The 14,582-nt window shown below is 41.4% G+C and overlaps 1 protein-coding gene across 11 annotated transcripts in view; it reads right to left on the minus strand.

The window, feature by feature from the left end:
• Positions 1 to 14,582, minus strand: part of r3hdm1 (R3H domain containing 1) — a 55,065-nt gene that overhangs the window by 15,341 nt on the left and 25,142 nt on the right. For 8 of the 11 annotated variants that reach the window (XR_014769265.1, XM_084713520.1, XM_084713521.1 and 5 more), the window contains 12 exons: positions 13,035 to 13,113; positions 12,110 to 12,169; positions 10,984 to 11,124; positions 10,218 to 10,326; positions 9,957 to 10,052; positions 8,798 to 8,823; positions 8,450 to 8,503; positions 7,053 to 7,285; positions 4,598 to 4,870; positions 4,000 to 4,154; positions 2,050 to 2,178; positions 465 to 827 (listed from right to left, as the gene is read on the minus strand). Coding sequence is in view for 10 of the 11 variants with exons in the window: in XM_084713520.1 (XP_084569646.1) it covers positions 465 to 827; positions 2,050 to 2,178; positions 4,000 to 4,154; positions 4,598 to 4,870; positions 7,053 to 7,285; positions 8,450 to 8,503; positions 8,798 to 8,823; positions 9,957 to 10,052; positions 10,218 to 10,326; positions 10,984 to 11,124; positions 12,110 to 12,169; positions 13,035 to 13,113 (1,718 nt within the window). In the remaining variant the exon portion in view is untranslated. The remainder of the gene's footprint in view (positions 1 to 464; positions 828 to 2,049; positions 2,179 to 3,999; positions 4,155 to 4,597; positions 4,871 to 7,052; positions 7,286 to 8,449; positions 8,504 to 8,797; positions 8,824 to 9,956; positions 10,053 to 10,217; positions 10,327 to 10,983; positions 11,125 to 12,109; positions 12,170 to 13,034; positions 13,114 to 14,582) is intronic. The other 3 variants (XM_084713524.1, XM_084713523.1, XM_084713526.1) reach the window with 1 other exon arrangement.

The raw sequence follows: 14,582 nt of genomic DNA on the forward strand, positions 1-14,582 counted from the left end.
CCGGGTGACACATCAGCAGTCTCCATTTGAATGCACTTCACAGCAACAGGAGAAATGAAGGATTAGTCATAAAGCTGCTTTTCCACTGCAGGAGTGACTCATGGCAGAGGCCTACAGACAAATCAACACTTTCTCAAACAGATATTGACAGCAGAGCTTCAACGATCGGTCGATTAATTAATTACTTGGCAACTATTAAATTTATCCCCAACTATTCTGATAATTTAATCGTTTTGAGGCATTGTTTTTAGGAAAAACTGTCCAAATTCTCCTTTTTCAGCTTCTCAAACATGACTATTTTCTGTTTCTTTAGTCCTGTACCACAGTAAACTTATCTTTCGGTGGTTGACTAAATATTTTTTTTGCCATTTTCTGAACCAAACAACTAATCGATTAAAAGTGAAAGCGATCAGCGGGCTAATCAATAATGGAAATCATTATGAACGAGATGAAGATGTGTCTACCTGCTGGACAGGCTGTTGGATGTAGGTGTGTTGCTGGAGCAGCTGCTGGTTCAGCGTGGACCCGGGGAAAGCAGCGGGGCCCGGGGTGGAGCTGGGATACGCGTGGTTGGGGCCCGGGGTTTGGAGCGCGACGGGCTGACCCTGCAGCACCCCCGGGTGTCCTCCCGATGGCCCGGCCACCATGTAGCTAGCAACCTGCTGCTGCTGAGGAGGAGGAGGAGGAGCTCCCTGCAATACCATGGGGGAGGGGTGGTGATGGTACACAGTGGGAAAGTGGCGGGCGTCCGGAGCTGAAGCCCCGCTGTCGCTTGGCTGCTGCTGCGCCAGAGTCATGTGACTGAACTGGGCGTTGAGGGCGTCAGGCTGGAGGGATAGACAAGTGTTACATTTTGGACAAAAGGTAAATGCAATGCAACAACAGATACCAACAATTTTACGGCGGTTTATTTTGAAACCGGTAATCCTTTCATCCCTAATCAGAATGGCCAAAAATGCACATTTCTGCCAATATCATAGACCAATAAGATGATGAAAAAATATGTGCATATATCATACTGGCAGCAGCCAAAATGAGTTGGAAATCATGGCTGAAAATATCCAAAATCATGCATACATACTGAGCACTGGCGATCAGAACCACAGTTTTTAAATCATTAAATCTGCTCAGAATATGGGTCGATACAGTTCAACCACCAGAGAGTCAGCTGACTCCTAAGTTAAGTGCTAAATCACAGACATTTGCGAAACTGACTTTCCCCCTGAAGGTTTTAAACAAATGCAGGGAGTTTAAATGTGACCCGGGTCTGCAGAGACCAGCAGAGTGTAAAGTGATCTGCATCACCACGGCACGCCGGCTCAGGTCAGTTCTGACATGTTGTTGGAAAAGTAGTGTTTTTAGTCATGGATTATTCAGCTCTAACATCTGGTGATGAATTAAATATTAATGGAACTTTCCACAGGCATAATTAGTCACAGAGGCATGTCTTTCACTAAAACCAGGTCAGAAATGAGGTTAAGTGAATGCATGATCTATATATGTGGGGAATGGCTCCTGCTGGATTTAGATACACCTTTCCACCAAAAAAACACACGAACTGAATAGTTAATGGGGGGAATAATAAGGTGTTCTGAAGTTTGCAAAGGTGAGATAATACCGTGCTTGATTTCAGATACCATTAAGAGTCTTGATAACCTAAACCTCCAATTATGCACAAGAACTACACTGATCATGGATACCAAACTCACAATTTAAAAGCAGACAATGATAACCTTTTCTGGGGGCAAACAATGTGATAAATGTGGCAAATAATGTGCCTACATTTTAAATATATCACAGAGGGAAATTCATTCAAGAGCTCATTTAAAGGCACATACAAAAAATATAAAGACCTGGGTCAAAACAGAGCTCAAAGCATTTCTATAGATCAAACTGAACATAATTTCTGGACTTTTTGTACATCAGTGTCAGATTATTAATTCGACTGCTCGAAGAAAACTCTATTAATACACTCTTCAATGAGCCAGGTCTGACAGAAGATGGAGCGGGAGGAAGGATAATACAATGGAAAAAATAGAAGTTCTGTACCACAGTGTATTGTTGGTTAGGACAGACGGGCAGGAACTGAGAAGGAGGAAGAGGAGGAGGAGGAAGAGGATACGAGACCGTTGGGTTGTGGACAGGCTCAGAGGACAGCTGGAGAGGAGGACAGATCGGCTGAGGAGGGAAGGGAAGAAGAAAATGGACAGAGGGAACAGGAGATGAGACTGGACGAAGGATGCTGGTAACATAGTGGGAGCTTCAACTGACCGATTGCTAAACCCTGCCTCCGCTTAGTTACTGTTGTTATAACAGGAGGATTTAACTGTTGAAATTCTTGGTACTTTTTTAAACAATGGGGCGATGACTTCAGACAGACACAGAGACAGATACTTGCAGCTAACATTAGCTCCATAAAATGGGTTGAAAAGTCTCTCCGTGGCTGACTTTTTAATGTCTCAAGCTCATCTGTTTTAAAATGAGAAGCTTGGAAAAATGTCTTAAATATGCACAAGATGGCTACACACATAATATGCTAAAAGACTGGATGTTCCACGCAGAAAACTGTCATGTTGATGGGCTGCTTAAGCATGTAAAACCCATGGAAACAAAGAAATTGTGTTTTTGCATTGCAGTTCAGAGCCAGTTACTCAAAGTATTATAATAAAAAATGGAAGATTGGACCACTTATTCTAGCACAATCCTATTTAGCTGCTTAGCTTTCGTACTTAAGCAAGCAACACAGAGGTTATTTTTGTATTTTCGAGCAGTATGTTTTCACTTTTAATGTTTCTAGAGAACAGACTTGTAGGATGAGGACTGACTGATGTGTTTAGTGAACATAATGTTATCTTGTGCAGCAGGAGCTGAGCAGGGCAGAGGCGTTAACATTACCTGCCATTGTTCCGACAGCCCATTATTCTCAAACCCCAATAGTCTGAAAAACGCCCCGTTGGACAAAAAGGTCAAACCCCCTGCCGGTTCAGTACCATGGACTCGGACAGCAGTCACTGAACTAATAACTGCAGGACGAGTGTGTGTTTTTCGGAGCAGTGGGTGTTTCCAGGACAATGGGCTGCCAGACAGATGGACTGAGACAATTTCAGACAGTTGGTGCTTTTAGAACAATGAGCCGTCCCCGATAAAGTAGCATGCAGGTCTAAGCACATACATTATTTCAGCACATTGTACTTTTTATTATTGTGATAATCCATAAAATTAAAAATGTACCATGAACTGCTCCTTGGCCTTGGAAGTAAAGCCAAGTTATATGTAAGTGGTAACTAAGTTCGCCAGACATGCTAATGATTGCAGCTAACATTAGAGCAGGAACACATACTGTTTTCTTTGTTCTCTACGCCTCTGTTTTAGAGAAAAATCCACACCAGTTCAGCACCATCGACAGAGCGAGCAGTCAGGCAGAGTGTGTATTTTCATAGGGATGGCCATTTGTTTTCGGGATAACAGGCTGCCCGACAGACAGGCTTTCAGTCCAGTGGGACGTTTATCTGACTCTTGGTGTTTCAGAATAATGAGCAGTCCTCGATAAAACTACCATGTGGGACACTTTTTTTTTTCAAAATTGTGACCTATTATCCCACAAAATATTGTAGTATGATGTAATTATCCTTGGCCTTGGAAGTAAAGTTTAGTTACTACTGCAGGTAGTAGTTTGCCAGACATGCTGACTGCAGCTCACATTAGAGCAGATAAACACCCTATTTACTTTATTTTTGGTATTGTTTTGGAAAAATTAAAATACTAAAATAGAGAATATCATATAGTTATGATTGCTAAGCTATGGATCACTTGTGAGAAGGGTTTACTGAACGGTCAATTCAGCTCCTACCATCCTACTATCAGCTCCCATTTGAACACTATAAGTTAGTGAGGTTAGAGAAGTTAGAAAACAAAACACACTGTAGTCTTTGCATGAATTCAGTGTTAATGAGGAAAGAGTCAAGATTCCTGCTGAAAAAACGAAGTCCTGCCACTGACCTGAGAATGGAGGTGATTGGTTGGCTGCTGCTGTGTCGGGGCAGGGATTGGCTGCTGTGGGGTTTTCCCCTGCTGTGGGTTCCTGCCAGCAGCCGGGGCGACCGTGGCTGGGTTATAAACTACAGTACTGCCATCGGGGTGGATGAAAGGCTTGCCTGTCAAATTAAATTCAGAAGAGAGCAGAAACCGCAGTGATGTGAGCTGCGCACACGCTAATAATTCAGCATCACACAAAAGCAAAGGCTTGAATTATGCCACTTGTGACAGGGAAGGACACACCCAAACATGGTCGATGAGACAAGAGTCAACGAGAATTAACAAGCTTGGCAGCATTTGAAGTTCAGTTTGCAGCCCACAAGTGTACAACTGTGTGTTCGGCTCATGATGAATATTTACAGATTTCTCCCATCTGTTCAATGCATTTTGATCAGCATGCTTTGGTCTGACTACTAATTTGACGGACAAACCGAGTGCAGCCCTGTGCCAACCTGTAACTCTGTCCACAAGTCATGAATATTCATCAGCAGACCAGAAAATTACAAGACAGGAAACCAAACTCTGGCTTTTCATCTTCACATGTTGTTACCGAATCACCCACCTGTGTGTGGGTTGACCAGGACGCTGCCGGGCGGTATCCCTGAGGCTTCCAGCGGCAACACGTAATAGTTTGTTGCGTCTGTAGCGGATGGTGGCTGTGAGGGGACGCTCTTGATCATCTCAGGTTGTCCAGAGCCTCTGGTTGTGTCAGCGGCCGGGTGGATCAAGGGGGCGCTGGGGATGACGGACCAGGACGAGGCTGAAACTGGGAGAGGCAGCTGGGGACGGGACAGCGAGCTGGACGAAGAGCCGACGCTACTGCACGATTCTGAACCTGAGGAAAAGGCAGTACAAAGACGTTCATCATCTGCTTCCTACATTTCCCACAATGGCTTTAACTTGTTGCTTTCAGCTCGTTAGTTATTCACAAGGGTGGAAGGAGCTGATGCTGATAATGCAACCTCTCTTGTGGCTGCATTGCATTCTGGTCTCTTGAGGCAAGTGTTGATGGAGAAATTGGTATCTGTGCACTGTCTGTGAAGATGACTCGCTGTATAATTACTGAACAGTGTGCAAAACGGTGAGTGTGCAAAGAAGCACTTGGCTTTTGGAAGGAGAGACTGGAACTGCAATCTGGTGTTTAAGGTTTTAGATGATTCAGTTTCGTCATGTTGCTGCCATCAAACCACGATGCAGCTGCACTGGAAATATCACCACATTTTTAAGCCTGGGACTTAATATTTTATATATTTAGGGGAGAAAATGAGGTGCAGTCGATTGCCTTGGACGGCAGCTGCAAGTTGTGCTGCAATGTAATTCTTAGGAGCTGATGTACCCATCACAATATGTCCACTAAAAGTCCTTCTCGCTTAACTAGAAACAGCTGTTTATTGCTCTATTCAAAGCCACCAGACTCCATTAACAAACTTTGGCGTTTTTTAAAAAAAAGAAAAATTGAGTCAGCACACTAGATACTGCTCCTATGAACAATTAATGTACCACTGTGTGACATTTCAGGTGCAAGCTCTTCTTTAGACATTTTTGGGCCTTAAATGTCACACGGTGGTATACTAATGAATGTTCATGAAAGCATTATCTAACAAGTAGACTTTTTTGACATATACTTCTGTCCTGCACCTAGTATTGATCACAACTTTTTGCATCACTTTGGTGTGTCACATTTGTTCCAAATCAACATGTTAGAAACACCCAATTTTTTTTTGTGACAATGGAGTCTGGTGGCTTTGAACAGTGTCTTAATCTGTACAGTCACAGCTCAAGCTAAATAAATGTAGTGGAGGAACAAAAAAAGTATAATATTTCCCTCGAAGTGGCAGTGCAGTAGTTCCCAACAGCAGGAAATACTCTAGTTAACTTTTTCCACATTCTTCAGAATAAATTAAGTAACTGAAAACTGAAGGAGTATGTAGAAATAATGTCATACAGGCAGAAACAATATACTTTTCACTTCAGGTGATTCTGCCTGTATTGTATTAAAGCTCCAAGGTTTTCAGGCAGTGATGGCGTGCAGCCTGTTGCCGGGAAAGGTTATTCAAGGGCTCAGGAGAAGGGCAAAGGCTGGAGAACACAGCAGCACAGGCAAGATGTCTCCTCGACTTAAACTCCCAAAACACAAAGTGAGGGCAGCCAGCCGCCTCGTAAACAACTTAAAAAACTGCTCAGGCAAGGAGCCCGCCGCTGCTGCTGCTGCTACCTCTCGGAGATTGGCAAAAACAGAAAAAAAAATGCCAGACAGAAAACAGCGGCAGGGAACAAAATGGAGAGAGCAGAGGCCAAGCAAGGATTTCCACCTTGAATTCACTGAGATAAAGAAGACGAACCGGCAGTGAGGAACACATTACATCTAATATCAGCCAGTCAAGTTACAAATGGATCACATTGTGCAGTAAGCACCTGCAGCTGGGCAGCAGCCCTAACTTCATCTCTGTGACGTGCATGGCACTTATACATTATGCAGTAACTCCTCACTGCTCGGTTTTATACTACTGCTGCTACAACACTTTTTTAGAGCCTCTTCCATCACCATGCTGCTGTATAGTAATAAGTTTTGACAGCTGTCCGGCTACAGGGCAGCCCGCAGACTTTATTGACCACGGCAGGACGACAAACACTTGTTCTGATGAGACCTCAGGATGCCCTGAATGCCAGAGGATTTTGCTTGGAGCTCAATATGCAAAATGCCTATTTTTATTCCCCATTTAGCCAGCGTACTATCTCATTAGCAAAGTTTTGCTCTTCATGCTGTGACAGAGGGTTTCCTGGTGGAATAAATTACATGCTCACTTCCAGGGCAGAGAAATTTTGGAGGAGAGAAATCTACATTCAGAATTTACCCGTACACTGGAATCTGACTTTAGAAGAAGATTAGATTAGACAATACTGACAGCTACACATAAAAAAAAATGCATTTTAATTTTTTGGTATTTCAGACTGCCTCAATAAAACAAACTAAAGCTGTTCTGCGGCCTCCCATCCATCCCTGCTGTCTCTCTTGCCTGTTTTGGAGAGCCTCCCGGTGCTCTTGCTGCTGGCCGTGCTGTCCCCTCGGACGAGGCCGGGGGAGATGCCGCTGAAGCTGCTCGCCTTGGTGATGGCGGGCCGCGGGGCGAGCCGGTTGGAGCTGTCCGAGCTGTCGGTGCTGCTCCACGGCCGAGGTTCACCGTGCCGCGGCAGCGTCTCTGTCTCGGAGCTGCTCTGCCGGCTGGCGCCCGACCGGCCAGCCCGTAACCTAGGCAAGGAGAGAATATGTGGTTTTTAAAATATCTTCTGCCTATTTTACCATCTTTAATCTTTATTTAACGGTCCAGGGTAGAAAATTTAGGGGGACTGATTGGCAGAAAACTGAAGAAATGGAATATAATATTCATAGGTATGTTTTCATTAGTGCATAATCACGTGAAGTAAGGTTTTTGTGACTTTAAAATGAGCCTAGATGCCACTTAATTCACAGTTCAATTTAAATCTAAAATGAAAAAGGTTAAAAATGCAGATCAAACTCTATATTTGGAAGTCATACATCAGATGGATTTATATCTGTATGCCAAATAGAGCTGCAAGACTTCTTTTCATTATCAATTAATTTAAACCATTTGACGCATAAATTGTGAAAAATACTTAAACCGTACCTCAAAATTCCTTTTCCTAACATCTTCAAATCACTTGTTTTGGAGCCAACAGTTTAAAAAAAAGTTATAAAATTCATCTGTAACTTTGTTTTTTTGTGTTTTGTCTCTTTTCTTTTGTCAAATTAATTACACTCAAAAAACAAGTGTAGGCAGGTGGAGAGTAACTGTACAACAGCGAACAAAAAGTGCAATTACACCTAATGGAGTGTATTATTATTATTATTATTATTGTTATTAAGTGTATTATTTACATGACATTAGCATTTGATTTTTTTTTTAATATCATGGTTATCATCAATTCCAGTGTATAGTATATAGGTTAATTTGTATATTTCAATGCCTTTAGTTTACTCATAACATCTTAAACATGGCTGCACTCTTCCTGGAAGACCATATTTAGCAAAAGCAAGACTGCATTTTCTCCCACCAACATTATGTTAATGTATTATTCAATGATCATTTAAAGATGACATTTTTAAATAAACAGCTACAGCGTTTAATTGGCAGGCCTCTGGTCCGAACAGGCCGTCCCACGCGAGGAAACCTGGGCAGAAAATCCTATTTAACAAAAGCTTTTCCTGAGCAGCGAAAACAAATCCTCAGATCAGCACTCCTGCTCCTGAGCGAGCCGATTAAGGCAGACGGCGATTCAAAGGCTTTTTTTTTTTTTTCTCCCTCCTCTCTCTGCCTGCGGTTCGGTCTCTGAAAGAGCTGAATGATGTGTGACGGGGGCGGGAGGGAGGCGGTAGTGGTGGGGGTGGACCTACCTGAACATTTGCCGCCTCTGTTGGGTGCTCATGCATGCGTCTTCATCCTGAGCACTGGAGGGAAAGGGGAGAGGTGTGAGAGAACAGGCGCTGACAGAATGAGATATCCACCATTTTAAAACATGACAGAGTGGACTCTAATTGCTGCTCTGACAGGAAAACTATAAAAGTGATTGAACATCATTGAAAGTAGAAGCTTTAGTTCCACTTTAACGGATGAAATCAGGTCTACTTCGGCCAATTAACTGACAATCCATCTTCCGTGTTAGATATAGCTTTGTTGAACAAAATTATTACATAATGAGAGGTGAAGAAAAGTCATGTGACTAATGTAATTTTACTACTCACCTTCTATCTAGTATGAAGTGATCTCCCTGTGGGTGGGAATGAAAATTACAGTAAGTTTCGAGGGTGCAGAGAATTCATGGCACAGTCTGGTACTTTTAAATGTATGAAATGTCCTCAAAGCGATAATGTGTTGCAACGGTTTGTTCTTCATAGCAACAGTCTGCTATACAGAAATAACGCTGTGTAATAATTCACAATAATGACCTGCTCAATGTGTACATTATCCTGCTTATTACATGGTTATTTAACCTTTCCCTCAAAAAATAATTTGACACAAAAAACTAGTTTAAAAATTATTTTATGGATTTAAAAATGATTGTATTCCTCCTCCTGACTCTCGCATGTTCTGCTATACAGAAATAACAGACCTTAAAATGCTGTAATTGACCAATCAGAATTGAGTATTTAACAAAGTCAAGCAATACAAATTTTAATTAATTGTAACAGTTGCGTAACATTGAGTTTCACAATACTAATGATCATTTTTTAGGCATTTTTCTAAGCTTTAGAAACAAAGACAGATCATCATTGTTTAAGTTTCCATGTTTTTTCGCACAGTCTGTTTACAACTTATACATAGGTATTTATCCTCCATTTATAATTTTGAAAATTATTTTCTCTTTTTTCCTGTGTTACCTCATGTTTGTGTTTGTGATTGTCTCCCATTGGCTGGTGCTACTATGTGGGTGTGGTTACACCTCTGTTTGCTTGTTTAAAATCCTGATAAAGACCTGTAATGCTCAAAACATGTTGGCATTTTAAATGATTTAGCCACTATAATGAAGGCTTTTCCATTTTTTCCTTCCTCGTCACTGCCTTTTATTTGAAGTGTCTGAATTGCCCCGTTTGTTCTTACTGCTATCACTAACACTTCTCTCTTTGCATTTTGAGCTCACAGTTTATGGGTCCGTGCATTCAAAAATCAAATCAGTTTTAAAGAAATATCATTAAAATTGCTTGGATCTTGGAGGTCTATTTGGAAATCTGAATGTATGAATTTGGCTCCAAATTGGAGCGACCCCCATCTAAAAATTCATAAATCCAGCAGTGGTAATTGGTGGCGAGAAAACCTACTGAATTTGCACATGAATAGAAACGACACAAAGATTTGTGCAACATGGCCCCCGCCCCCCACCCCGCCTACACAAACAGCTCTCACATCATGTGCAAATATCCTTTCTCTGGCTCGCTGGTACTCCTCCTCCCTCTCCTCCATCGATTTGCTCCTCTTGTCAGCTTTCAAACGCATTCGGATCTGGCAAGGACACACATACACATACACACACACACACACAGACACACACGCTTCTTTAGCAGCAATGTCAGGGACGCCAGATTGTCCCACTCTTACCAACATGTCAGGAATGAAAGTGACAGCTTGGTGGAAAAAAAAAAAAAGGGGGGGGAAAAAAACACCTACCGTGCTGTCTTCGCGATCAAAGCTGGAGTTGTCTCGTTTGAGAATGTAGCGTTTCTGAAAATCGTCCGCCCTGTCATCCTTGATGTGCTCTGAGAATTTCTGATCGGGTCTGTCGGTTGGGGGGAATTCACAAGAGTTTTAGTGGCAGCTTAATTTCAGGCAGATGCTGACAGCAACATATGTTAACCAACAAGCAGGGCAGGAAACCATCTTATCTGTCGATTGATTGCAACAGCTTATGGTTGCAGGAAATTCTCACCAATTAGCTGGCAGATAGTAGATAGTGTAACATAATGAGAAGTCCAATTTGTGCCCTAATGTCCACCAGTCTGATAATTATTAGCTCTGGGACAATACACCTATCACCCAATTCGACAGTATCATGATACTTGAGCGTCGATATATGATATGTGCTGCAATTTGATATTGTGGTTTTTGTTTGCTTTCTTTTTTAAACACTACGCCAGATATTAAATTAAACTTGACTGTATATAACAGTGAGACATAAAATGTTCACTTTTTAAAGTGCAAGTAGTAACTATTAATTAAGAAGAAATTATAAATATAGACATGTGCTGCTGTCTCCTGACATGCAGTGTTTTAAACTAATATTTTATTATGTGTTAGCATCAAGCTAACAGACAAAGTGCCAGTCATTTATTAAGATTCACATTACTAGTGAGAATTAATTTTTTTTTCTTTGTGTACTGGTTCTAGTTTATAAATGTCAAAGAAGAAGAAGAACAAAGACCAAAGAGAGTCTCACATTCTAGTGTTGGTGGTTTTGTTGATCACCACTGATTTCCCACTGGGGTCCACATTGTGGTCCATGCCGAAGTAAGCTGCCACTCGATGTAACAGCATCCTGTGATAGGACGTCATGGGCGGGAACTTTCTCTTTTGGCTTCTGGAAGGAGACGCGGAAACGTGGTTAATCGTCTACAGTGGAGCTGCACAGATTAGTTGATCAAAAGGAAACAATAATTGATGAAACTGATGTTTTTAGTAATTTTTCAAGAAACATTTTCTGGCTGAAATGGGAGGATTTGCTGTTTTTGTTGAGTGTTTGGGTTTTGGACTGCTGGCTGGACAAAAGAAGCAATTTCAAGACATCACCAGGAGCATTTTTCACAACTGATATTTTATAGACCAAGTGATTTATCATTTAATCGTGAAAATAATTAGAAAATCTTCTGTTGCAGCCCTAGTTTACAGGTTAAACACTGAAGCTCTTATAAGTTAATATGCTGGAGGAAAAAAAATCATTTAGTCACAGCAATCCCAGCCTGAAATGAGTAGAAAAAGTCTGTGTCTGGCAAGTCTGTTGTTGTTTTACCTTCTAAGGATATGTCTACTCTTGGGTCTGTTTTGAAAATGTTTCTAAGCACTTCTGAGCTCACTAGGGGAGAAATTTAAACCCTCAGTCATTCAATGCCACCATTATTACACTGATAACAGTGATTCAAACTGAATTTTTCATAACTCCAAAGACACTAAAAGGAGCATTAAATGCCAAGCGCCAATCGTAAGTTCACAGACTCCTTTGTAAAAATGATGCAATGCATCCAAACAGATTCTACTGCTTGAAACAGCTGGGACGATGAACAGCTGTTCGTCTTAATTGTGCGACATCAAGCACAGCCCATCTGAAGGTGTGAAGATCCTTCTGTGCTCGTATTCTGGTGAGCTCCGTTATTGACACAACTAGGGAACAATATTTTAAATTTGATGGAGAAGTTGGCACGTTTTTGTTACCCTGAAAAACTACCACTGCTGGGCATTCACTAATTGAGTTCTCCTTCTCTGGCTGAACTGAAACTAAGCGCTGTGGTGTTTGGTTAGGGGAAAAAACTGATTGAAAAGCTGCATAGTCATATATTAATGTTCCTTACTCATTATTGCTGATGAAGTCCAAGATGTCCTGTTCCAACTTCAGTAGCATGATTCGATCCCTAAAAAAGGACATATATAGAGAGAGAGACTGTTTCTGAGACATCTTTAAAACAAAATTGGGTTCATGAGCATCCTTTTTCCTTCTCAGGCCGTATGAAAGATCATCAGTGTTAGATAGTAATATCCAAAGGCCTGATCACACACTGTGATTGAGGCACTATTGCATGGCTATTTAGTCAGTGCTGTAGCTAGCAAGCTAACCGCTAAAATGCTCTTCAGGAAGCAGATTTTCCAACTCGATGAGTATGAAGAACCTCACAAACCCTGACGTCAAAATCCAAGATGGCCTCTCCACAAATCAACAGCGTGTGAAAGCTGTAGTACTGTCTTGTATATTTGCACTCGCATCTTTTATGTCTCATTAAATGTGTTGTAATACCAAGCAAGCTCAACAAAGCTTTCCTGGGGGCGTCCATCTTGGTTTTCTGACTCGGATCACTCGGATATGACGTCATTTCCAGCTCCAACTTCCAACATAAATGGTATGCAACATTACACATGTCCTTGCTCGTTTTGCATGACGAAAAAGTTAAGTTCATACAGTTCACAGAAAAGATGGATTTGTGCTACTTACTCCTGTCTCATAACTTCTGTGGAGCGCTTTATACTCTTGGCAGAGGAGAGTAAATAAAAGTAGACAATGCTACACAGCTAATAAGCTATGATATCATTCTCCATCTTGGACTCTCTGGCTGTCCTCTAAACCACTAATCTGTTGAAATGAATAGTTTTCTACTTAAAATTTCCCTGTTTTAAATGCTGTTGTGACCAGAACTTTAGTCTGAAAAAATTAATCCCTGAGGGTTGATGTTTCTGTGCAGTGATAGTCACATTTGAGTGTACATATGTGCACGCCGAACATACCTGGGGTTGCCCTTCAATGTGTTGACCAGGAACTCATGGAGATCTATGCCAGTTGAATCTGTGTAGTCTTGACTGGAATCTAATCAAGAGAGACGCACAGATCTTGTTTCAATACTGAATGACGTAACATTTGAAATTAAAGCAATGATCTCATTTATAAAACACACATCTGCACAGATTGCACATAAAATGATACCTGCGCCCAAATAAACTCAAATATATCCAGATTTATAAAACAATCCTTGAGATTACCTGCATGTCATTCTCTCAATATAATTTTCTTTATATGAATAACAAGGAAATTGAAAGGTTCCACCCCGTTAACTCCACAAATTAATGATAAACAGTTAATGAAATGCACGTTCTGAATATTGATATGCAAATTAATCAGCATGTCATTCAACTATTTGTGAGGAAAAAAAAAGGTCTGTTTGCACGCTAAAAAGGGAAACTTCTCTTGAGGGTGACATTGCTGAGGACCGAGCTGTTTGGTGGTTACTGGTGTGACCAATGTGAGAAAACATCTGGCAGCGGCGAGCGGTGCCAGCTGAACCACTTAAGAAATGAAGAAGTTGTCGGATAACGATGTTCCTGCGCACCAACAAAGGATTGGACCCATCAGCGGGAGTCAGGGGACACCGGGAGCTCGTCCCCCTCGGTGGGTGTCTGGTTTCTATAATTGGAGGCTGCCTCATCAGTGGTGTTGCTCCACAGAGGGAAGCAGACACCTTTATACGCCTGTGGGAATCCGGATAATTGCTTAACACCTTGAGCTTGTCGCAATTAACTGAATCACGCCAATTATCGGCCCATAATGAGATATCATTTAAAATGGAGAAGTGCTTCTGGACAAACTGGAGGGCACGGCGCCGGAGAAAAAAAAAAATGTTTAGGATTGGATGTTCCTCATGACATGGTAAAGGATATAATTATTAGAAGGCTGTAATTTGGCTGAGTGACACGGATTGTGTGATAAGTATCATTAAAGCATTTGGCTTCGTTTCAATACTCGGTGCCGGAGACAAACTGCCACTAAAATGATATTCTAAACATATATACATGTATATAATCCATGGTGGGAGTAATTTCAGATGTGCAGATGCTCTCCTGCCAAGTTTTCTATATATAAATTCCAATTCTTGGATGGTAAAAAGCACATGCATCTTTGAGGCTCTTTTTCAGGAGTAAGCAATGTTTATAAATGAGGCCCCAGGTGTTTAGGATGTAAAGAAAGCTGAGGTGTTAATGGAAATATCTCAGCTCCTGTGACTGTGACGGCAGATCTGTTCCGCTGACATCAGTCTCGTCAGGTCTTCGCCGAGGATTTTAACTTTAAAAATCAAACCGAACTTAATGATAAATACTTCAAAATATATTCAAAGAAGGTCATCGCTGATGGTAGAAGGACAAGTTAAAGTGTGATTGAATTAGAGCTGCACCAATAAGTGGAATAATCGATCAAAAGAAAATTATTTCCTAACTATTTTAATACATGGTGTCTACATGTATCAGTTAAATATAAAACTTTTTGATCCAGGGTTTAGCTTA

This window comes from Lutjanus erythropterus, chromosome 24 (assembly GCF_056507025.1).
Source record: "Lutjanus erythropterus isolate fLutEry1 chromosome 24, fLutEry1.hap2, whole genome shotgun sequence".
NCBI lineage: Eukaryota > Metazoa > Chordata > Actinopteri > Lutjaniformes > Lutjanidae > Lutjanus > Lutjanus erythropterus.